At 41.8% G+C, this 26004-nt stretch overlaps 1 protein-coding gene across 2 annotated transcripts in view; it reads right to left on the bottom strand.

The window, feature by feature from the left end:
- Positions 1–26004, bottom strand: part of Bicc1 (BicC family RNA binding protein 1) — a 240523-nt gene that overhangs the window by 152326 nt on the left and 62193 nt on the right. For both annotated transcript variants that reach the window (XM_028780249.1, XM_028780250.1), the window contains exon 2: positions 8194–8240. In XM_028780249.1, coding sequence (XP_028636082.1) covers positions 8194–8240 — 47 coding nt within the window. The remainder of the gene's footprint in view (positions 1–8193; positions 8241–26004) is intronic.

Genomic DNA, 26004 nt, shown 5'->3' with positions numbered 1-26004 from the left:
GAGGCCCTCTTCTGGATTCTGCAGGTACTACTGCACCCAACATGCAAATTGTCAGACAGAGACACACAGATACATATTTAAAATTTTTTTTAAAAATCTAAAAAAAAAAGACCACATTTGAGCATAAAGACTCAGCATTTGAAAAGGTGTCTTCATAAGGGACAGCTAACTGAACACACTTTTAAAATGGTAAGACAAATATAGAGGCGTGTCAGTCTTCCAACACTTACAGAACAATGGAGAGTAGAGGACACATTGTGAATTTTATCACTTCTACCTCACCCCCCCCTTCCAACTAAAGACTCAGGTTGTCCCATCTGAGACAACTGACCTATCCATTATGGAGTACAGTGGACCAAGCTTTCCTTGAAGCAATTTTTCCTCTAGACATTCATACTTTCTAACTTTCTAGTTTAAAAGAAAAATGCCCAAAGCCATCTTTTGGCCCAAAGGGCAGGAGTTTGGGATGATAAAAATATAATATTAGCCACCAAGGAGTATCTCTTCTAAGTTAGTTATGCCATTAGCCCTGGGCCAAGGCACGATTTATTGATCGACTTCCAAAGAGACATCCAATATCTGATTACAAAAACAAAATACTCCGTTTAAAATATGTGATGCGTGCTCTGGGGGTTACTGTGTTTAGCCTTGTGCAAAGGGGGTCCTGGAGTTCCCCTCAAAGGCCACAGAGATGCTAAGTGGACCTCTGGCTTGGGTGAGTCACACTGGGAAGCTATCCCCGCACCCATCCCCATCTTACACACTGTAACACATTTTCCTGCCAAGAAGGAGCTGATTGCGATCGCTTTCGGGGGGGAGGGGGAAGAGATGAAGAGGAAACAGAGTAGACAATGAGTAAGCCATGAACAACTGCCCGAAAGAAAAACCCACAAGGAAGAAAACAACCCGGAAGATCGCTTCCATGTGTTGAGATGAACGTTGCTGTTAGGCGTGGAGAACAAACTAGAGACCACTGATAACCAGAGCCACTCCCTCCCTTGTGGAGAATAGACAAAGCCAAAGAACGAAAGACAGAATTCTTAGGGAGCACTGTAAGGCAACTGTTTCTCTCTCTGTCTCTCTGTGTCTCTGTCTCTGTGTATCTCTGTGTCTGTGTCTCTCTCTCTGTGTATCTGTCTCTGTGTGTGTCTCTGTCTCTGTGTGTGTCTCTGTCTCTGTGTGTGTCTCTGTCTCTGTGTATGTCTCTGTCTCTGTGTATGTCTCTGTGTCTCTGTCTCTCTGAGTGTGTGTCTCTGTCTGTCTCTGAGTGTATCTCTGTCTCTGTGTATGTCTCTGTCTCTCTGTGTCTCTGTCTCTCTCTCTGAGTGTGTGTCTCTGTCTGTCTCTGAGTGTATCTCTGTCTCTGTGTATGTCTCTGTCTGTGTGTGTGTGTCTCTGTCTGTGTCTCTGTGTGTGTGTGTCTCTGTGTCTGTAGCTATCTCTCTGTGTGTGTCTCTGTGTCTGTGTGTCTCTCTCTCTGTCTCTTTCTGTATCTGTGTCTCTGTCTCAGTGTGTATCTCTGTCTCAGTGTGTGTCTCTGTCTGTGTCTCTGTGTGTGTGTCTCTGTGTGTGTGTCTCTAGTAGCTATCTCTCGTAGCTATCTCTTATAGCTGTCTCTCTCACCCCCTGTCTCTCTCTTGCACCCTCTGTCTCTTGCACCCTCTTTCTGTCTCTCTCTGTCTCTGTCTCTCTGTCTCTCTCTCTCTCCCTGTCCCTCTTAGTCTCTCACACACACATTGATGCACACACATCCATGTACACGTACACACACACACACACACACACACACACACACAGTGCACCTTTTGCAAATAGCTTAATCCATACCCTGTTACCCAGAAAATACTGAAAGTCACTTTCATATGCGTGTGCAAAAAGATGAACATTGCATGTACGGTTCCCTTTAACATGAGGTATGGGGCCACAGGCCAAGTCTTTTCCTTTCTCAGATTGATCACATTTTTTTAGAGATGACTTGCAATGATGGCAATAGAAAAAATAATAAATGACAGGCCACTGAAATATGTCAATCAAACCGAACACATACATTTAATAAACGACACTTTACTGTTTTGGGTCTATTTCTCTGTGACAGTAAATATTTTCTAAAGCATCATTTCCTACATTAAAAGGTGAAGAGGTTTAAGTTTTCCCTCCAGAATGTTATACATTGAATCCTGAATCCCCAGTAGCCTGTTTAGAAACAGGACCACACAGATGTAGTAAGTTAAAATGCGACCAGAGAGAAGAGGGTGGGCCCCTAATCTCATATGAAAAATGTGCTGCCTAGGCTTATATCAACTTGACCCAAGTTATAGTCACCTGAGAAAAGGGTATCTCAATTGGGAAATTACCTCCTTAATATCAGGCTGTAGACTAGTCTATATTCTATTAGTGATTGAGAAGGGAGGCCCAGCCCATTGAAGAGGGCGGTACACCCCTGGAATGGTGGTCCAGACACTAAAAAACAGCAAGCTGAGCAAATCATGATGAGCAAGCCAGTAAGCAGCACCCCTCCATGGCTTTGCATCAACTCTTGCCTCCAGGTTCCTGCCCTGCATTAATTCCTGCCATCCATGATGAGCTGTGATGTAGAAACGTAAGCAACACAAATCTTTTCCTACCCAACTTGCCTTTGGCCATGATCATAGAGCACAACGGTAACCCCAACTAGGAGAGAAACTAGCACCAGGATAACAGGGCTATTATAGACTTGGTCATGTTTTGGGGAGGATTGTGGAAGGACTTTGGAACCCAGGGCTGGAAACGCCGTTGAGTATTCAATGCTTGGGAGCTGTTCTGGAGGAGCTTGGAAGTGTTGAGAGAAATGGAGAAAGTGGAGGCCTGGCTTTGGAGGCTTCACAGAGGGAAGGACTCTCAGGACTGCTTGACATTTTAAATTAAGAATACAGTTGGGAAGCCGGGCGGTGGTGGCTCACGCTTTAATCCCAGCACTTGGGAGGCAGAGGCAGGCGGATTTCTGAGTTCGAGAGTTCGAGGCTAGCCTGGTCTACAGAGTGAGTTCTAGGATAGCCAGGGCTACACAGAGAAACCCTGTCTCGGAAAACCAAACCAAAAAAAAAAAAAAAAAAAAAAAGAATACAGTTGGGGCTGAAGAGTCGGCAGCGATTAACAACAGACCAACACTGCTGAAGTGAAGCCCTCACTTTGCTGGGACAACAAATGCTGGTCAGCTGTGGTTAAAGAATCCACTGGGATTAAGAGGAGACCAGCATCACTGAGGTGAAATCTTCTTAGGAAGTGCTTCCTCGGGGTCAGCACATGGAAGCTATGTTCCAGAGGTGGCCAGGGTTGGACACAGTGCTGGTAGCTAAACTCTGTCATGTGTACAAGTAAGTCTCCCCAGGTTGTACTGGTTTTAAAGGCGTGAAGGGATCATGGAAATCAGCTGAGGCTTAGCACTGTGAGAGATCAGAAGAGGCCATTAGTCAAAGTGCAGCCTCAGTGGCAGCTGAAGCCCCAGGATTGATGGGGTCATGGAGAGTAGTTGAGGCTTGGTACCAGGTGAAAAGTTGAGTCCTTGAAGAGAGCCCAGGAGAGGCGATTAGAAAAGCTACAGCCTCCCCTCCCCCCAGCACTTGGAAGATACTATGGGACAATGGCCTAGGACAGCAGCAGCCATGGAGGGGCACCAGTCTGAACCTATAAGACAAGCCTTTAAAGGAGCCCAGAAGATTGTGAGTGAATCCCAGATGCTGGATGCAGAGTTATTTATCCTGTAGGGGTTTGGTTTTGCTATGATTTGATTGTGACTGCACCCTGCTTCTTTTATCTTGGAAGAAGAAAAGTCAAGCCAGGAAACAAGCATCCCTTCACGGCCTCTGCATCAGCCCCTGTCTCCAGGTCCTTGCGTTTGTGTGCACCTGCGCTGACTGTTGTCAATGATGAACCAGCGATGTTGAAACCTAAGGGGGAAAAAAAAACCTTCCCCCTCCGGTTGCTTTAAGTTACAATGTTTCATCAGAGCAACAGTAACCCCAACCAAGACAAATGGTGTTCTTAGCCAAGGAGGAAAGTTTAGACACAGATGTACAAAACAAGAAAGCCCCGTGAAGATACAGCAGACATCAGCTGCTGCTCAGATGACCCCTCAGCAAATGAGAAGACCCACATGGATCAGACCCTACCCAGGGGTCCTCGAGTGGACTCTGTCTGCAGCCCCAACTCTAGAGCGCTAGACTCTAGAGCTGAGAGAAAACACACTCTTCATGAGGTTGGAGCTTCCTAGGTGTGTCCCAATAGCAGACGACACACAAAAAGTGTGCCATGTGATCACTCTGCACATGAACCACACGCCTTCCTAACCATTTGCTTTGGTGGGTAGCACTGGTAGAACCTGGTTTTCCTTTTTTTGAGACCACCCCTAGCTGTCTCCTCACTCCATGCCCTAATATATCTGTGGTTATGTGTTTAACTTCCCGCCTAGGCCTGACCTTACGACCACAGCATGAGATACCTTGATAGACCCATTCTCTCTCTCAGAGCTCATGCATGTAGTGGCAGCCAGATTCAAACAGGGACACAACTGTCCCATGTTTTCAGGAGCTACCCAGCTGCACAGCAAGAACTTGGGTCTCTTGTTGGGATTAGTCTCGTGGGCCATGTATTCTGATGCCAAGTTCCGAGTTCTGGACTGTAACCAAGGATCAGGTTGCAGTCTGGACATGGGTATTGTACTGACCAACATGATGTAAAGAACGCTCCCCAGTAATCTCTGATAGGGGGATAAAAGTCTAGAGCCTGTGACTGGGCAGGAGAGGGGAGCACTTGAAATCAAGTTGTGGGGAGTCCCAGGCTGAGACCATAACGAGAAAACGGGGGGGGGGAGGGGGGAGAAGAAGGTCGCCATGAAGCTGGAGGGACCATGAGCTCTTGGCAAAGAGAAGCTCACCCTGAGGTCACACATGAAACAAAGCGTGCCAGGTAAAATTCAGACTTCAAGTAACCTGGGGGGCTATTCCTGGGATGTAGGTCAGAGTAGTCTCAGAACTTCCCTAGTTTAGGTTTGTTGCTTGTTAATAAATTCTGATATTTATTTATGTGGGAGCTAAATAGGAAAGAGTGGGGGGCAGAAACGTCCCATAAAATCATTTCAATAGTGTGTCTGTGGTGCTTGGCCTAGGGAGTGCCACTATTAGGAGGCGTGGCCTTGTTGGATAAAGTGTGTCACTGTGGAGGTGGGCTTTGAGACCTTCCTCCAAGCTGTCAGGGAAATGGTCCTCTCCTGGCTGCAGCTGGATGAAGATGTGGAACTCTCAGCTCCTTCTCCAGCACTATGTCTGCCTGGAGGCTGTCATGTTTCTCTTTGTCATGGTGTCTCTTTCTCAGCAACAGAAATTGTAAGATGGGACAAAGCCACCAGAAACCTGGAACAGCATCCCTTGAAAAACCAAGTCTGCACCGACCCACAAAACTCAACGAATCCATTCTTTAAGCTACTGTATTCTTGGGTTTCCCTGCGACAGAAAATTAAGTCTTTTACCCCAGCAGAGCACTGGGGATAAAAAGCATTTCAAAAAACATGCCTGGTATGGGAAAATAATGGGCACAGAGCTAGGAGATGGCTTTTTTGGTAATGCCAAATTCCACAACCCATAGTTAAAGAAGAAAGAAAAAAAAAAAACCACAGGCATAGTACTGTACACTTGTACTCCCCGTTCCAGGAAGGCAGAGACAAGCAAGACCAGGAGGTTCACTGGCTAAGCAGTGACTTCCAGGTCAACTAAGAGAATCTGTCCCAAACAGGCAGGTAGATAACAGACCACTGAGGAAGACACTCTCTGCATGCTGATCTCTGGCCTCCACACAAATTAGCATACACATCAATGCATGTGTGCATACACACACACACACACACACACACACAGAGGACGGGGGAGGGGAGAGAGAACCAAGTACATCTTTGGTAGAAACAGTAACTGAAATTCTGTGGGAGAAGTTCAAGGAACAGAGAGACAGTAGCCATGATAGCTTCAAAGATACAGTACTTGACAATTTTACTCTTGCTAAATTCTAGTTTCAACTCTGTGGGCTTCCATGATTCCCTATTCCAAATGATATATTCTATTTTTCTAATTCGAAAAAGATGACAGAGAGCAATTTAGCACACTGCAGCGAGTACTCTCGTGTTTAAATACGACTTGTACGTAGATTTCCACGACACATAATGCAAAGTGGAACAAACATGTTTCATCCCCTGCTTAAGAATGGTCACAGTAAAGGAGAAAAAATCAACCCTGCCTGACCTGGAAAATGTCTGAAAATCTCCAGGTAAATCGAACTTGAATCTCAGAAACAGAGGGGTTTAAATGTTTGTTTGGCACACACACACACACACACACACACACACACACACAGAGTGAAAGATGACCCAGCAGTTAGAAGAGAGAGAATGTGTGTCCCTTTACAGACACACAGTGAACACCAGGGGTACTCGCTCATACCTGTAATCCCAGCACCAACGCGGAGACCGGAGAACCTCCTTGAGTTCAAGTCTAGCCTGAGCTAACAGAACAAGATCCTGTCTCAAACAAACAGATGCTCAGGAGCACCAACGTGCCACTATGGGAGACTGGAGGGTGTGAAGTTGGGTGACAGCTCTTCTGTGCCTCATTCCTCTGCAAAAGAATCCTGGTTCTGTTTCTGTCTAGTCCAAACACTGGCATGTTCTCTCCTGTAACCTCAGACGTTTGTCTTTTATTACGTTCATTTTTCCACCATGAGCTTTTGAAGGCTTTTCGGGCACCAGTCCCTCCAACAACAAAGCTGCAGACCTTTTTATCTAAAGACAAAAGTGGCTTCTGCACTTCCAAGGAAGAGCCGAGCAGCACATGTGTGCCGGGATTTAAACACATGGTTCCATTTACACTGCTGTGTGTAGAGATACATAGACAGACAGATAGACACACAGACACAAACAAATAGATGGATAGACAAATATATGAATGATATATGCATATATATGTGTGTACATATGTACATATATACATATATGTATATAGGTTACATATATGATACACACATACATATATATGATACATATATTTTATATGTGTTGCATATATATGATATATGATACATATACACAGTTATGATACATATACACATATATGATACATATATACATATGTGATACATATATACATATATGATATATGGTGCATATATACACATATGATGTGATACATATATACATACACATGTTTATATATGCATATAAACATATATGTAAACATATATGTATATATGTAAACATATATGTGTGTATATGTATACACACACACACATATACACACATACATACATACATATATATACATATACACCAGGTAACATGTAGGCAGCAAGCACACTTGCCTGGCTGGTTTCCATCTCTCCAGCATGCAGCCTATGACAGGTAAATACTTTCAAAATGGAGAAACAGTTTGAGCCCTGGATGTGAGGAAGCTTGCTTTTAAAACTCTTGGACAGAGACACGGATGGATGATGAATTTGACACCCCTCCCACACACCACGAAATGTAGATTGTATGGAAAACAAGAGAAAGACGACTTCTCAATGGGTCCTCCCCATTATTATTTAACCTCATCCACATATCATGGCTGTCTCTCCCGATATGCTCTCCAAATCCAGACACAGGGATTTGAGCATACTGACATAAGAAAAGGAATAAAAACCGTGGACTCCAGCTCAACTTTTCAAAAGGAAAGGCCACCTCCCAAATCAAAGACTTTCGGAGGAAGAGAACTCAAATTCCTCAGCCAGCATTCTAATTTCTCAACATCCTCCTCACAACTGGACTCGAGCAGAGTTCTTCGTGCTATGTGTACAGCGGGCTCAACTGGCTTCACTGAAGGTCAGAACATTCAGGGGACAGTGGAGACAGAGTGGACATAGTGCTGGCTTCGCGCAAGCTGGTCTGAAGAGACATCTGGTACTTGTTACAGACCCCAACCCATGTTCTGCTCACCAGAAAGAAGGACAGTGTAAGAGATGCCCACCCACCTCCAGGCCAGACATGGCTTGAGCGGGAACATGCCAAGAGCAGATAAACAGAACGGGTTTGTGTTGATCTGGGTGTGAGAAATCGGCCCAACATCACTGGCACAGCAGCAGACACAAGGCGATTTCCCATACATCCCCCAAGCCAGAGAAGAGCAAAATGCCACTCACCTTTTGAAAAAAGTCTTCCCCACTCTTGCCTTTTCCTTCAGCTGCAGCTGTAAATAAAAAATGTACACATTTTAAAAGACCTTCTTCATTTCAATGTATCCATTTAAAACCCTCAAGGACCAGGGTTGTGATCCCCAAGATAAAAGACAATTCCATCCTGGCCTCATTGGGGACGCCAAATTATTGAAGCATGAGATACAAAATCTCACCGATTACACATCCTTGATTAAGTGGAAGACCCACAAGTCTCTGTCTCCACACTGAGGTGGAAGCCACCCTACCCTTCCACACTAGCAAAACTGTAAAAATGAACCATAATTAAAGCCACAGTCTGTGTTCCCCACACTCCCCACCTGTAATAGGTCCCAGGCATATCCTTATATAGCCCACCTCTGAGATGGTTAAGTTTTGTGCCCATGTGAACTCAAGTTTCCATGGAGGTAAAATGTATGCCTATATTGGATATCTGACTAAAACTAATTCAATATAGAGACTTAGAAAGCTTAGGTTATCTTTAGGTCTTCTTAATTCACTTATCACATCTGTGTCTGTAGCAACATCCTGGTGATTATCGGAGTGACACCTTTTGTGATTTTATTAACTTAGCAAACCACTAGCTTCTATCAAGTCCAACCAAAGAAGGCCCTCAGCACCTGAGACGACAGCTGGTTCCCCACTTCGATGCAACCCATGTGCCGATATTTCCACCAATCCACTTGCAAAAGTGCCTTAGAAACAGGTCTTTTGTCCTGTTACTAAGAGCTCTTCATGAAACCATTTCCTTGTAGAAACATGTTCCTGGGGGCAACTGGAATCCATGTCCCCCAGGCCAAGTCATTCATGTTTGGCTTAAGAATAGACTTATACTCTTTGAGGTGAGGGCTGTGTTTTGTGTCAATAGTTTAAATGACTAAATGCCATATTGGGACCACAGTTCATCTCTTCAGTCTCCTCCTCCATTTGCTCCCACAGAGGGAAACAGAATAAGCCATGGCGGTCAAGGTCAAGACCAACAGCAAACTTCATGTGGGATGAAGGGATTGTTACAGCCAGAATACAGTCCTCTCTATGAACTTCCTGTAAGATAGATGGAGTCATTACAGCTAGACAACCACCCCCCCCTGCCGCCTATCTATAAGCACCCTACAAACAGGAAAGCCCAAGTCCCCGACCTGTGACCTGAAACACCCTGTGACCTGTGGGCATTTTCATTGGCTTGCGGTGATGAGTAGAGAATTTGAGAAGATGGAAGAGACTTAGCCATCAGCACGTGGTTATCACAGCACCAAGCTGAATCTTTCTAACAGAGACGCAAAGATGTAGTAGCGGTGACTGGACAGGCAAAGACTCAGAAGCAGGGGCACTAGCTCCTGGGATGTTAAAGTCCAGAAGATATGGTGATTTGTGCTCTGTATAGCATGTGTGTTTGTGTTTGTGCACATGTGGGCATGTGCATATGAATACATGTATGTATGTACATGTCCACATGACCACATGTATACAAGAGTAATGTGTACACAGACATGAATATGTGTATGTGTGCATGTATTTGCATATGTGGGTATGTGTTTATACATATATATATATGTGTGTATGTGTGCATGTATTTGCATATGTGGGTATGTGCTTATACGTATATATATACATATATATGTATATACATATATGTGTGTGTGTATGTGTATGTTTATGTGCCTCTGTGGATGCACATGTGTGTTCACATGCACATGTCCCCTTAAGAATGACACTTGTCATTAAGTTAGGACAGGCACCTATCATGAATCTCACAAATGGAAGAAAACAACTGATAAAGCTTAAATTCTTCTTTCATCAACTGAAATTTCACAACTACTTACATTTTTAATATAAGTATGATATAACAGAATATGATTAGCATAACGAGTGCTTTTTTTTTAACCAACATTTCTCTTATCAAAACAACAGAACAGAAAACATGTTTCTGGGATTTCCGAAGACAATTAGATAAAACCAATGAAAATAGGAGCTAGAAAGAAAGACAATAATTCTATCTAATGTGTGACGGGGCTGAAATAATAAAGATACTCATGTCCTCTGGGACCTGGGATTACGTGATAGAGGGAGGAAGATTGCCCTGGGTTATCTAAACAGGTCAATATCACCTCATCCTTATAATAATGAAGCACGAGGATCAGAATACAACATGACATCACAACGGTAAAGGCAACGGGGGGAAACAATACAGAGATCAATAAGGAGAAAGGTTTGAAAGAGGAGGTGGGGGCCACAAGAGAAAGAATACATATGGCTTCCAGAACTGGAAGCCAAAGAAACGCAGGATTCCTACAGCCTCTGAGGTGACATGGCCCTGCTAAAACCTTGACTTCAGCCCAGAGAGATTTACCGCAGACATCTAGCCTCAGAGCTGTAAGATGATGAATGTCACCTGTGCCGGGCCAATAGCATGGTGGCAGTTTGACACATCAGCAATAGAGACACTAATCCCTGAAGCCAATACCTGTACACCCCCTTTCTGCATCAATCCTGTACAGTCAATGCACACTCAGCAGATGCTGCCACAGAGAATGCCTCTGTGGTTTACTCTGTGAGAGAAGGTTTAACATCTCAAATATTTTCCAAAGTCCATACTGTAAAAAAAAAAAAAAAAGTGTGTGTGTGTGTGTGTGTGTGTGTGTGTGTGTGTGTGTGTGTGTCTTTGACTGGATGTTCTCCCTCAGAGCACTTAACTGCAAATGTCAAGTCCCTGAGGCAAAGGCTGTCTACTTCTACGACAGATATTCTCCCTTCAGAGTACTGCTCTACTCAGGACCAGTTCACCATGTCAAAACCTCAAAATACCTTCAAAGAACAGCAGCAAGGGAATTTCTCTAATTGGAACCAATATATAATGGCTTATGTTCTAGAACTGAGTAGGACACTGAAGTTCAATCAGAAACACACATTTGTTAGCATGCTGTTAGAGTTTGAAAAGAAACAGCAGACCAGGAAGCCAACAACTGGATGTTCATTGGTGTCAAAGATCACTGCCCATTTTGACTCTGAAAAGTTTCTGTTGAACACCTCCATCCAAGTCTATATAAAGAGGTACAGTCTAAGGCCACAGAAGAGTGAACCTCAGTTAAGAAACCCTAGCTATGCCAACTTGTCCCTTCAAATACCATTGGCATAAAGTTTAACTTGTAAATTAAACACAGTAAGCGATTAAACAATTAACAGGTAATCATAGAATGAACAATTAAAAATATGCTGTAATTAAATTTACTGCGGCAAATAGGATCCAGCAACACCTTATTGTGATACTCAAGCCTCTTGTGAGAACTGCCGCCATGCCTGTGTGAAGTGATAAAGTCAGGCAGATGCCATGGGTCTTGACAAATAGCTTTAGGCTACTGTTTAAGGGTCCTTGAACATGAGCTCCTTGGAACTGTGAGTCTACAGGATAACTGAGAGATGGCAGTCACAAACAAGTAGGTAGGGTATACAGTGTGGATATACAAGACAAAGGGATTATTTGTATCCCAAGAAGGATCATGCCACTCGGACTGACACTCTTAAAAGTTAATCTCTTTCTAAAATAGTCCATGTAGTATCTTCAGATCATAGCTAATCAGTAACAATTGAAACTAGAACAAGGGAAGCCAGCTGTGCAAGAAACTACAGATGAGCTGGCTTTTCTTAAATTCCGATGTGTGTGTTTCCTAAGCTCCTATAGTCAAAGAAAAACACCCTGGTTGGATTCTTGGTTGGATCACTGTCTCGGACGCCACTTCAGGCTCATCTATGATTGACATGTTTTTAAGAAATATCTGTACTTCAGCCTGAGGTTGCTGGACCTCCTTGAAGATTTCTACCGACTCTGTGAAACACATCTGTCAAGGCTGTAGAAGGCAAGAGAGAACGTGCCCTGCCTTCTCTTCTCTCAAACATGGATCCTTCAGAGTTCTCACGGGAGAGTCCTCTCAAACGCACCCTACGTTCTCAGTATGAAAACCTCAAATTCCTCCCAAGAAGTTATAGTTTGAGGACAGAGGGGCGAGATCAACATGGCATATTTTTTCTCAATGTAAACTCAAGACATTTGACGTGCCGAGTCCATAGACCCGTGATAAAACAGAGATGGTTACTCTCAGTCCACAAATATCTGGGTTCTATGCCAAGGAAAAGAAACAGCCAAGTCCCAACCCTGACCATGCTAAGAGCCAAAGCCACCCAACCAGTGAGAAAAAAACCAGAATGACAATTTAGCTTGACCACCAACCTTCCCAGAGACCTTTGCATACCTCCAGCGCTGTCCAGATTAAACTTTACATGAATTTGATTATTTCTCTTCTTGTAATAGAAGCTACATCCTGTTCTTTCTCCCACAGGGAAGCAGGACAGCTAAGCTACTGCTACCCCTGATGAGGAAAGAGGACTTCGAGAGGACCACCAGAGAGAGCTGGATTCCAAGGGAAAAAAAAGAAACATAATACTATCTTAACCCAAAGCATTTCAATATGTTTGGACAGGAAAATGTTGTCTATGAAATAAACTGACCTATGTTCTATGTTGTGGGGATTGCTTGACCACTAAAGTCCTCTTATATTCTGTGGGGAAACTATTCTCCCTTAAGCTTAAGACTGCAATCTTACACGCTAAGACATCTTTGTCCCTTTCTCCCACAATAACTTGGAAAGTGCATCACAGTTTAATGTTATTTTTATTTTTTTTTCACCAACCTATACAACATGACTCTGGCATGATGTTCCAAGGCTTACTTTGCTCTTGGATTTTTCAAACCTTGGCTTTTTCCTGCCAATGAAAGCAGCTCTCTCCCTCCTTCCCAACACACAACTCCAGGATTCAATTCCTTCGATACTACTGAAATATGGCTGGCTAAACGTGCAGGCGATGAGTTTCGTGTTTTGAGCTGAACTATTCATTTTTATGTTTATTATAGTTTCTCCAGGGCTCTGCCATGTTTTAGTTCATATTTTTGCCTCACGAGAAATATGGGATGGCATAGTTCCTGCCAATAAAAACGGGAGAGGTTGAAACAGGTGTAAACTATTACCAGAACAGCCCCCCAACTCCAGAGCACTCCTGGGTAATTACTGAATTAAAGGGGATGGGGGTTCTTTTTTTTTTTAAAAGTCTTCCTAGGTCTCATGGAAACTTCTGTTTAAATATCCTTTTCCTTTCCAACTGTCTTTCTTTCATAGCGTTTGATGCCTCATGGACCTAAATCTAAAAACACAGGGATGAGGAATTTTAGATTTAAAATATAATATGAAGTATCTTTCAACATTTCCTAGACAAACAATGAGATTTCCCTGAAGCAGAAAAAAAAAGCTTAAATTAAAAACAATAATTGTAGTCCAGAAAGATGGGTAAAGTACTTGCCACCAAGGCTGATGACCTGAGTTTGATCCTGGGATGCACAAAGTTGAAGGAGAAAAAGAATACAAATTGTCCTTTGACCTCTATAAACATGCTGTGGCACACAACACACACACACACAAACACACACAGGTGTGTGTGTGTGCACAAATAAATACATGTAATACATTTCTTTAAATAATTATAAGATGATTTTTTTCAAATATATACATACGTTCCTCTTTGTTTCCTTTTCGTGTGTGTGTGTGTGTGTGTGTGTGTGTGAGAGAGAGAGAGAGAGAGAGAGAGAGAGAGAGAGAGAGAGAGAGAAAGAGAGAGAGAGATGTATGTGCAAGTGTGTGCTTGACTATGGGCAAATGTGTACCACATCATACGTGTGTAGCTCAGAGGGCAACCTTGGTGTCAGTCAGCTTATTTCAGATAGTGTCTTTGTGAGTTCACCACACTAACTCTGAGGTCTCCTGGGGAAGCCTCTGTCTCTCACAGAGGAGAATTGAGATGAGAGACACACATTATCCTGCCCTGGTTTACATGGGTTTTGGGAATATGAATTCAGGTCCATACACTTCACAGTGAGCACTTTACCTACTGAGATAACTCTCCAGCCAGCCCTGTTTTGAAACCCATCTCATTAATTTTTTTTTATTTCTTTTTTTACTTCGAGCTGGACCTACATACATGCAAACAAAATTGTTTTCTGGTTGCCGCACAGACACACTGTTGCCATTCAAGAAGCACAATTCTTGCCTGAGGTGTTTACAAAATGATTAATTACAAATCACTTTAACTTATCTATGAAAAAAAGCCATACATTGTATTCCACATACTAACCATTTCTAGAAAACTTCCCTGGGAGCCGACCAGTTCTACTGAAAGGGGAATGAGATGTAGTTGAGACTTCTTCTACCACAGGAGAAATGTAAACACCAACCCAGCTATACAAAACCTGCAACCTACAACAGTAACCTCCTGCAGATACACTGGTTCAACTGTGGCGTAAAAGTTATAGGACCAACCATCCAGCTAATGATCGCACTTAAGGCCCACTCCATGGGATGGAACCCATAGCTGACACTGCTAAAATGGCCCAAAGCATTAGATTAAGTAGGTCATTGGCCTAAGGAAAAGTCTGCTACTATTCTGCTAAACAAAGCAGCACTAAAGTGACTCCTCGTGTGATATGGCTCTGCCCATAGATCAGTGTCTTGCTCAGCCCATATCAGAAAAGCTTCCAACAGTGGGTGGCAATTAACACACAGACCCACAAGTAGACAATGTACAGAGAATAAGAGACTTAGAAGCATTCATCCCTCGGTGGGAGGTCTTCATCAAACCCCTCCCTCAAGGCTCAGGGAGCTAAGCAGAAGAGGGAGTAGAAACACTGTAAGGCGGAGAGGTGATGGGGACTCCAAGTCACCAGTGTCTTCCAGATACAACAGAAGTGACATACATATTAACTCACAGATTCCATGGCACCATGCATGGGGTCTTCACAGAAAGACAGAGATGCCCATCCCTAACCAAGAAGCTATTTCCAACTGACATCCACTTACTTACAGAGGGAAAATCAATTTCCTCCAAGGAAGTCAGGTAGTTATGGATGTAAGGAGATTCTGAGAGGGATGGGAATCTGAGGGATGGAAAAAATATAATCAAAATTATATATATATGTGTGTGTATATATATACACATATACATATGTGTGTATATATACATATATGAATGTGTATATATACATATACATGTGTGTATATACATATACATATGCATATATATACATATACATATGTGTATATATACATGTGTGTGTACATATACATGTGTGTATATACACATATATATGTGTGTATATACATATACGTATAGTGTGTATATACATATATGTATGTGTGTATATATACATATGTGTATATATGTGTATATATACATATGTGTACATGTATATATATATATGTATATATATACACACACATATATATACACACACACACATATATATATAACTTTAAAAAGGAGAAATCACAGGATGATGGCCATCTTGTATATGAATGTGCACATGAGCACAAATAGAAACACACACATGTATTTCTGTGTGTGTGTATGCATGTTAGGAAAGCACAGCAAATAAGGTCAACATGTTCACTGTTGTTATCTGAGGGGTAGAAACTTTCTCAGTTCTTAGAATCTTTTAGAAAAAGCATTCAAATAGCTTGCGTCGGTTTGTTTGGTTGAAATAAAATCATTTTCAAATCGACCTTCCTATTGAAGAGCAAAACAAGTTATTGCCATTTCTGGCTAGTGAGTATGCCATTTCAGCATAGATGGCAGCCAGGAAAAATATATAAGACAGAGGCTAATTGAGGAGGCGGGACAGACAGCACCATATCAGAAGAGCACAGTGGAAGCAGAGAGCATCTTGCCAGGCCTGGGTCCCAGACCTGCCAGTACTTTCAAGACTGAAGCATTGACATTACTCAGGTCTCGGATGACAAAGGTTTTATATAGCCCTGATGGAAAACATGCATGCCCTCCCCGGGCCCTGGTTTTGTGGGAAAGATAATAAAACAGATGGCCCCTATGCACAGACCTTCAGATATGCCTGGAACACATTTGTTTCTGAGTTGAAACAAGTTGACTTGCCCTATTGTCGTGTTATTGCAAACCAGAAGAAATAGAAACTTCAGCCCATTAAACAGCCATCCACATAAAACTCTTAAATGGTTTCATGGCTGTAGGTGGGACTAGACATTAAAGAAATGAACGTCAATGTTGCGTGCTTCATTCAAACTGCTCCGGTTCTTCCTGCCTTCCCACAATACCAACACAAGCCCTTGTCTTCCCTTTTTCAAATGTCCCCAGGAGTTTAAGACAACTACAGCCTGGGTTTCTTTTTTTTTTTTTTTTTTTTTTTTTAAAGATTTATTTATTATATATGAGTACACTGTAGCTGTCTTCAGACACACCAGAAGAGGGCATCAGATCTCATTACAGATGGTTGTGAGCCACCATGTGGTTGCTGGGATTTGAACTCAGGACCTCTGGAAGTGCAGTCAGTGCTCTTAACCACTGAGCCATCTCTCCAGCCCCAGCCTGGGTTTCATGATGCCCACCATTTGGAAATGTTTCTTGTCTTAATTCCTTTTGACCCAGGGGCTGTGCTTGCCACTTGAGTCTTTCCAGTCCTTGTTAGATAATACAAAAGTGAATCATTATTCCCCAGAGTGCTGCAGTAGAGTGGAAAGACTATGTTTACCTCTGACGCAATTCCAAGTATTATATAACCATATTAAGAGGGCTGGAGATCAAGCAAGTGAAATCAGTTTTACTAGTATTATCTGCTAAGTCTTCCAGATAAAGGTCTTATCATCACAGGTACTCCAACATTAATGAGACTTTGGGCTTTTGTTTTGCACTGTGTCTTTAAAGTCCTCTGTTTGCTCTGGTCATCCTGTGCTTCTGAACTCTCAGACTGTGTGTCTCACGTGCTCTTGGCCACATGTAGCTAGTGACTGCTGGGTTGGACACTGTGGCTTGACTGGAAGGTTGTGTAAGTCCACTGTGAGATGCTAGGTGTCCAGAATTCTGTCAAACTACATAAAGGCAATGAATATCCTTTAGCTATTACTGACAGAATAGTTTGAACTAGACTGATGCTATACAAACACCCAGAGTTCTAAAACAGTATTAGCTGGGCTCAGTGATGCTTTAGGGATAATGTAGCTAAGAACAGAACCTCAACATAAGACTGTACCATGACCCAAGCTGTGGTCGACCAGTTGGACTGAAATTCTATCAATGTGTGTCGGCATCACTAATCCACAAGAAAGACATCATAGCAAACTACTATGTAATGAGTCTGAGCAGATGCTCCCCCAATTACTAGGAAGATTCACGCTAAACTATTGACATGTATGCAAGGTACTAAGTGCTCAGATTTTTGTGAATATCTATTAACTTATATTTATAGCAATCAATGTTTTCTAATACAAAATCTTGTAGATAATAGAGAATTTTGGATTCTGGGTATAGGGGAGCAATCACTGAGACTATGACCAGAACTAGGATATCAGAAAGGCTTCATCACCCTCAAGAAACTGGATGTGTTATCCATGTGTTGAACAGTATAGTCAGCCAGCTCACAAAAGTCCCAGTGGTCCTCAGTGGATCAAGTCGGTCAGAACTCCTCCAATGACTTCCATAGTTTTTGTCGTGGCTCTTAATTTTGTCAAAATACTTGGAAATGCAAATTCTACATATTTTAGATGCATATAATTTAAATAAAATTTATGCAATATACTCAGATCACAGGTTACCCTCCCCCAATCCAGATCCTCCCCACCCCACCCCCATCCACCTCCACATCCTTTCTTCTTCTGTCTTCAGAAAACAAACAAGCCAACAAAAAGAACCAGGGTAAACCTTAAAAGTAAACAAAACAAACACACACGAAAAGCTCAAGAAAGGATTTAAAGACAAAAGCAAAACCGGAAAGGCCGTTAAGACAAAAATATCCCAAACAAAACCATATGAGAAAAACAGTCTACAAAAATACCATCGAGTCCATTCTGTGTTGGTCATATACTGCTGAGCACGGGATCTACCCTTAAGTCTGGTTTATGTACTCAATAAGACTCCACTTGAGAAAATCAGTTTTTCCTTTCCAAGCAGATAGCAAGTGGAGCTAGCTCTAGGTTAGGGGTGGGAGCTTGTGTGCACTTTGCTCTTCTCAGCACTGGGACCCTGTCTGGCCTATCTTGAACCTGTGCAGGCCCTGCGTGTGCTGCCATAGTCTCTGTGGGTTCATATGTGTGTTAAGTCTCGTTGTGACCAGAAAACACTGTTTCCGGGGAAAGAGCTTTTAAAAATAGTGTCAGTGGGTATCTGAAGTTACTGTAGCCATTCTGCTGCTTACCTGTGCCCTTGGCCTAAATGCCCATGGATTAACAATTGACCCCCTTTCTTCTTGTGGTCTTAGCCATAGAGGCAAGAAGACAAGGAAAACATAAGGGGGCAGGGGGGTGGAGAAGGAGACTGAGGCAGGGACGAAAGGGGGTGGAGAGAAAATAAGACCAGAGAGAAAAAGGAGAAAAGAAGGAGAAGGGACTGGGGAAGAGAAGGGAGAGGAGAATGTCTTTCTTAATTTCCAATTAATATTATCAGAAAGGAGATAATAATGAACACCTTCAAAAGAAAATGTTTTGGAAAGAAAGATACTTTTAAATGGGGACATCTAAAAGAACAAGAGAGAAATTCTTTATGTTCAAATATGTGTGATGGTTTCTACATGCTTGGGCTAGGGAGTGGCACTATTAGGAACTGTGGCCTTGTTGGAGTAGGCATGTCACTGTGGGTATGGGCTTTAAGACCCCAGTCCTAGCTGCCTGGAGGGGAGTCTTCTCTCAGAGACCTTCAGATGAAGATGTAGAACTCTCAGCTCCTCCTGCACCATGCCTGCCTGGATGCTGCCATGCTCCTACCTTGATGATGCATTGCCTGAGTCATGGTGTCTGTTCACAGCAGTAAAACCCTAAGACAATATGGAAACAGTGACGTTCTACTGGATTTTGTGTGTGTGTGTGTGTGTGTGTGTGTGTTTCCAAAAAGAAAACATACACAAACAGGGAAGTAGGCTCAGATATTTTGGTCATCCTGATACCCCCTTAGAAACAGTGATCACGTGACTTTGTTTATTATCTTGCTTGTTCCTTGACTATTTGCATCTATTGTACTGCTAGTTCCTCAACCTAGAACTGACCTTAATACTTGCGTGTAATTAAAACGGTTTAAAAGCAGACTGGGAAAAAGAAAAAAAAAAAGAAAAGAAAACATACATGAAACAGAGAAAAACGTTTCTTAAATGTCAAACCAAGAGTCCACAACCAACTGTACATTTCTATGAAAACAGATAAAATAGTAACTATTTTTAAAGTCAGAGAGATAGACTAGAGGTCCTGCAGAATAAAGTAGCATTCCCTGGTCTGCAAGGCTAACTATATTTACAACTGAATGAAAAAAAAATCACTCAAATAAAGGCATATGCTTCTGAAAGTTCACAATTATCTGAAAGAGAAATTGCCTTCAAAGCTTACAGGAAGATCAAAAACCAAAACAAAAACAAACAAACAAACAAAAACAATCATAGCCAATTAGGATGGAATCAGAACTTTCATTCAAACCCTAGGAAGCTTCCTGATGATGGAGAAAAAAGCCCTAAGCACTAAGAGGAGACAACGTTCAACCCCAAATTCCTTACTGGCTGAAGTCTCAGCACAGCGGAAGGATGTAACAATGTCTCTGGGCTTGCAAAGTTGACAAAGAAACAAAACCAAACAGAAATCCTCTTCCTGAAAGGTTCACTGGTAGAGTTTGCATGCTCCAAGGAGAAAGAATGAACAGAGAGAGCGCGGGACTTTCCTTGACTCAGGAAACTTGGAACTGAATAAAGAAAGGCTGATAGAGGAGCTTTCAAAGACAAAAGCAAAATCTCCAAGTCTCAAAGGCGCTGCTATGAATGCCAGACCAGAAGGAAGGGGGTAAAGGAAGGTGGTTGGAAGTTTGCTCAGTGGTAGATCTCTTGCCTAGCAAATACAAGTCTTTAGGTTCAGTCTCTGACATAGGGAGAAAATAAGGTCACAGACATTTAAAGCAAAAGATGGAGAGGAGCAGCAGGTTTCAAGAGGGCAAGTTGTCCATGTCACAGAAAGGTGAGTTTTTTTTTAAGTAACTGATTTGTCACAGAAAGGTGAGTGTTTTTAAGTAACTGATTTGTTATCTGATGACATACTATGTGGGGAAGGATAAATCAGAGAGGATTTAGAGGGTGTGGAAAGAATTTTTGTTAGACAAAAAAAAAAAAAGTACAAATTGTTAGCAATGCAGAAAAACAAGAAGGCAATTTACCAATTCAAGGAAAAACAAACTTCTGACGAAAATAGGGTACTTGTATATTCTCTGACATGTTCAGGTAACAACAGAAAGTGGAAACTCTGAATACAGATTTAACTAAACTTGATATTCCATTGTACTGAGGGGAAAAAAGGGAGGGGGAACTGGAACCTTTCTCCTATAAAAGAAGACATCTACATATAAGACGACCACCTCTCCTATATATTGAGGACAGCTAACATTAACGAATGGGTGGAAGCTATACATCTAAGCGATTCAGGACATAGACAGCTATGAGGCCCGAAACAGCACAGCCAAAACATGATTGGAACTAAGAAATAAGACATTGCAGGAAAAAGATATTACTGCCCCACAAATCACTTTATATTATCTCATTTTCAAATCACTTACGTGCTGCTGGATGATTTTACTATACTATCCTAGGTTAGCTTAAATTTTAAAAATTTAAAAAAGTACCTTATCTGTCTTAACTGTATTTAGGCTCAAATGCCCTCTTGAAAAAGTTATGTGAGATCCTCTCCCTGAAATGTAGGATTAGAATTTGGCACTTTTTGGGGCATTGTCAGATCCTGAATGTGGCACTGTCATCAAAAAGATTAGGGACCTTATGAAACAGTACCTTGGACAATCCCTCAAGTTTTCCAACACTTGAAAGGCCAGCACAAAGGTAGCCCCTATGAAACAAAGTAGCAACTCATAAGAAATCAAATCTGGAGGCCCCTTCAGTTTGAGCTTTCTAGTCTCCAGAAGTCCGAGACTAAATCTCTGATGTCTACAAGCTATCTAACCTATAATACTCTATTGTATCTACTCAAAATAGCCAACACACCATCACAACTATATATTCTAAGTTTAAAGTGGAATGTTTTGAGCCTTAGTAGATATTAAAATTATACTTTTTCATTTTTGACCTAGCATTATTTGTATTTCTGTTGTGTTTTTGAAGAATATGAAGTTCAGTGGTTTAAATATCACCAAGAACAGCTAAAACTCAGATCAGCTTCCTATAACCCCAGCAAGTGGTTCCTCTCCACAGAATCTACATTGTGTCTTCACTTTGGGATATAAAGAAAAATGGCTACTGAGATGCCAAGAAGGAGTTAACCTGAGAACATCCATCACTTTACACAGGAAGGCCATGAGGCCTACAGGGTGCTCAGCATAAAATATCACAACATAAAAAGCTGCCATTTGAGACTAAGGAGTTATAAAAAACAATTTTGCTTTAACACAGAACTGTTTCCAGCTCTAAATTTGTTCCCCTCTATTTGTGTCTCCAAGACTGCCCCGTGCTCTGTCTCATTAGAAGGGGCCAGTTATGGGACAACTGGGCAGACAACCAGTAGAACTAGGGGACATCCTCTGCTCCAGAAGATCAAGTCCATGACCCACAGTCACATGAAATGATTGAAATCAAAGGCGAGGCTGGTAGTCAGTCCTCACAGACCTGGCTGCCATCCCAAAAGGTTCTGCTTCAACCTTCTGAAAACCGTGGCTTTGCATAATCAACTCACTGTAAATCAAGGCAAGCCCACTCAGAAACCCTACGAAAACATTCAAGGGATCTCATTTCCTAACTTAAGCATTTTGTGGCTGATAAATCATGAGCCTATTTATATAAAATTATACAGACCTCCTCCACTTGAGATGTTTAGGTTGAAAACAAAGAAGGTATGAAGGACTAAGCCATCAACTTATATCTCTAAAAAAAAAATTGTTTGCTTTGGTTCGACCATCTCTGAAGCTCACATCTGACTATAATTTAGTCCATTTAAAGCCCTTGCTGTGTGTTAACATGAATTTGTTTTTCCTTGGTAGGTAGGAGAATCACCTTTAAATGTGGTTTCCATCTCAAATAAAGCCTGGAGAGTAATTTTAGGGTAATAGTCTTTGGCTTCAGATAAAAGTTCTAACAGGACATTATTGCCTCCGTTTCCTGACAAGAATGTGTGTGTACATCTAACAACCCAAACCTGGTGGTCATATCCTAAGCCTTAAATGCATTCTGATTCCCAGAATTGTTACAGAGTCACACTCTATCTGGATTAAAAGGTATCCACTGAAGTTGCAGAGTGGGACAGTGTGTATTTGTATTCCTGGATGATTCTGTGGGCTGCTGTTAATACTGTTGAAACTTGTTTCTCTTAAGTTCAAGGAATTCAGATGTCAAAGATACAGAATACCCATCTGCCACGGGATAGTCAGGCTTTCCTGGAAGTTTAATGGCAGCTTTATTCCCTGCCAATTGGCAACAGTCTATGAAATTCTGGGTGCTCAACCTGAGTTTCTCATTCTGAAACACATAATAATTAAAATAATAAAGTGAAAATAACTCTTCTAGATCCTTATTCTGGTTTCTGAGAAGTCTCCTATCATCTGGATCTGGGGGTTCTTGAGTTAAAAATCCTCAGTCCTAGCTAACAGTGCTGAGGTGGGGGTTTTAAAGGGTGGAGCCTGACAAATGAGGTCAGGGCTTTATGGACATATCCTTCAAAGCACAGTCTCCGTTCCCATCTCCCTTCCTTCCTCAGCCATGTGTTCCTCACCATGATGCTCTGCCTCAGGCCCAAAGCAATGGGGCCGAGCAAACTGTGTAGTGAAGCCTCTGTCAAAACCAATCTGTCCCTGGGTTGCCTTAATGCAATCTGTTAATTTTGGAAATATTTAAAAAGCAAAATTCTTTCTTAGGTTCTTTTCTTTTCCTGTTTTGTCCTTTTCTTTTTCATATTATGGGCATGGGTGTTTTGCCTGCATATTTTAAATGCACATATGCATGCAATTCCCACAAACACCAGAAGAGAATGACAGATCCCCAAGAACTAGAATTAGAGACATTTGTCAGTGGTTCTATGGGTTCTGGGAACTAAACCCAGGTCCTCTGGAACAGCAGCCAGTGCTCTTAACCAATGAGTCATCTCTCCAGCTCTGAAAAGTAATTCTTTTTAGATATGATCTCCCAGAGAATTTTATCGAGGGGGGTTATTTTATGATATATGCAGCACTGAAAATTTAATAATGTCATAATCAGCAATGAATGGTATCTGCATAATGCCATACATATGATACACAGGCATCTTGTAGACTAATTTGATCTATAACAAGCATGACTTTCTTCTCTGTACCTGACCCAATAATTTTACTCCTAGGGAACTGGGCCTCAAAAATGTAAAAGTTATTGGCGCACATATGTTCATCTGACAAACATACAGTCAGCAAAAGCAAAGAGAAAAATGATGTGAGAACTAAAAAAATTTAGTTTCAGGCCAATGGTTCTCAATCTTCCTCATGCTGCAACTCTTTAGTACAGTTCCTCATGTTGTGGTGAACCCCCCAACCATAAAATTATTTTCGTTGCTGCTTTATAACTATAACTTTCTACTGTTGTAAGCCATAATGTAAATATCTGATAGACAGATGGTCTAAGGAGAGCCCTATACAAGGTTCATTTGCTCCTCAACGGGTCGCAACCTACAGGTTGAGAACCACTGACTTAAGCACTTATTCAAACATTTTTATGGCAATTAAAGAAAATGACATACTAAACTACTAAAAAAAAAAACTAAGCATAGTTTTTGGAGCTCATAAAACTAAAATATGATTTTAACAATTATCTTTTAAACACACACACACAAACTAGAGACATTCATGGAAAGGTCTAGGTTATGATTATATTTTATTGCCTTCAATTTTCTTACAGTATAGATATACTATTGAAAATGACTCCTGGGTGCTGGCAAGATGGCTCAGCAGATAAAGTACATGCTATACAAGCCAGACGGAAAAAGCCAACTTTCGAAAGCTGTCCTCTGACCTCCATTCATATGCACACCTACACACATAAATCCACGTACACTTGTGCAAATGTGTGCACACGTGTACGTGCGTGTGCACATGTGTACACACACACACACGAAAGCAAATTTTTTTAAGTTAAAAAAGGGCTCTTCCAAACAGTACACACACTTACACACAAAAAAGTAAAACCAATTAAGGGTTTTCCTAAATCTAATTATACCGTTCGGTGTTTGTGAAAAACATGAAATACCACGAATCGGTCATTACTCACAGATCTAATTAAACCCAGGTGCCTATTTTAAATGCAGCTCTCCAGAAAGGTTGTCTTAAAGCTTGACGAAGTCAAAATGAACAATGAACGTGCACTTTTCAGCTCTCTCTTCAGGCCCCAGACCCTCATGTTCTGGTAGGCCCTCCTTCCAACCCAGTCTACAGCAGCCTGACTCTCCAATCCCTGAAGCTGTCCTCACCACATTAAATGCCTTCAGCTTAATTGCACCTACTCGGTGGCTATAAACAGAACTGCACAGCTGCGGGCTTCCCAAATAACCACCTTTGGGAGAATAATCACCAGCCAGCAAAAAATGATTTTGAAAAATAGGGTGCCAACTTGCGCTCTGGTTCTTACAGCAATAGCTGTGAGCAGAACTCCGTCACCCTCTGAATGAACTCTTAAGAACATGACTTACAGAGGATCATGGGAGATAAAGGGGCGCTAAGTCCGGCCCATCAGCAATGGAGATGGAGAAACATAAACCTCCTGGCAAGAATGCTACAGCAACTGTTTCAAAATCTTCGTCAAAAGTTCTAAGAATGTAATGAATCAGAAAATACACAGAGACACTGGTAGTTCCCTCTTCTATTAGGTTTTTATGAAAGATGATCAAAATTACACAGAGCACCTCCGTGGACACATCTGGTGGCTTCAGTTCATAGATAACACTCCCACCCTGGGTAAGAAAACCAACCCTTTCCCTCGGCCCTCCTTTGCTGCTGAAATAGAAAGAACCCAGGAACTGGTCTCAGAGTTCTTAAAAGAAAATGTCTCCACTCAGGCCACCAGCCACTTGCCTGGTGCTATACCCAAACCTCTCCAGGGATGAGGTGTGGCAAGGAACAAAAAGAGGGGGTGGGGGAGAGAGACACAGAGAGAGAGAGACAGAGAGAGGGAAGGAGGGAGAGACAGAAGACAGAGAGGCAGACAGACACAGAGAGACACCAAGAGAGAGACAGAGAGACAGAAAGAGAGAGAACTCAGAGAGAAATGGTTGTTTTCATTTGAGTCTTCAATAATTTAAAAGATTTATAGTTAGGTCAGAAAAATCAATGTTGATTCAGATTACTCTCTGAAGAAATTAACTGAAAAACCATCTGCAAATTTCTCTACCACTGCTTTCCCAAAACATTAAAAAATAAATCCTGATTTTTAACATTACTATTCTACCTTTCTTGGCGTATGGCCTGTATATCTCATCATACCACATGAGGAAAAGGCCCTGTTCGTGGGAGAGTGCTTAGCATGAAGAATGAGGTTAATGTTTTTCTTATTAAACTGTTTTGCGGATATGTCACTTATTTTTAGAGAATCTAAAGAGATTATAAAAACATTTTCAGAAGTAAAACAGGAGTTGATATCAAAGCTATCTATATTAGTTACACAGATAATTCAATGCCTGCGTGAGCTACGTGAGACTCCATCTCAAAAGTGTGTGTGTGGTGTGTGTGTGTGTG

This window comes from Grammomys surdaster, unplaced genomic scaffold, assembly GCF_004785775.1.
Source record: "Grammomys surdaster isolate TR1022 unplaced genomic scaffold, NIH_TR_1.0 367, whole genome shotgun sequence".
NCBI lineage: Eukaryota > Metazoa > Chordata > Mammalia > Rodentia > Muridae > Grammomys > Grammomys surdaster.
This window is presented reverse-complemented; position numbering and strand designations above follow the sequence as displayed.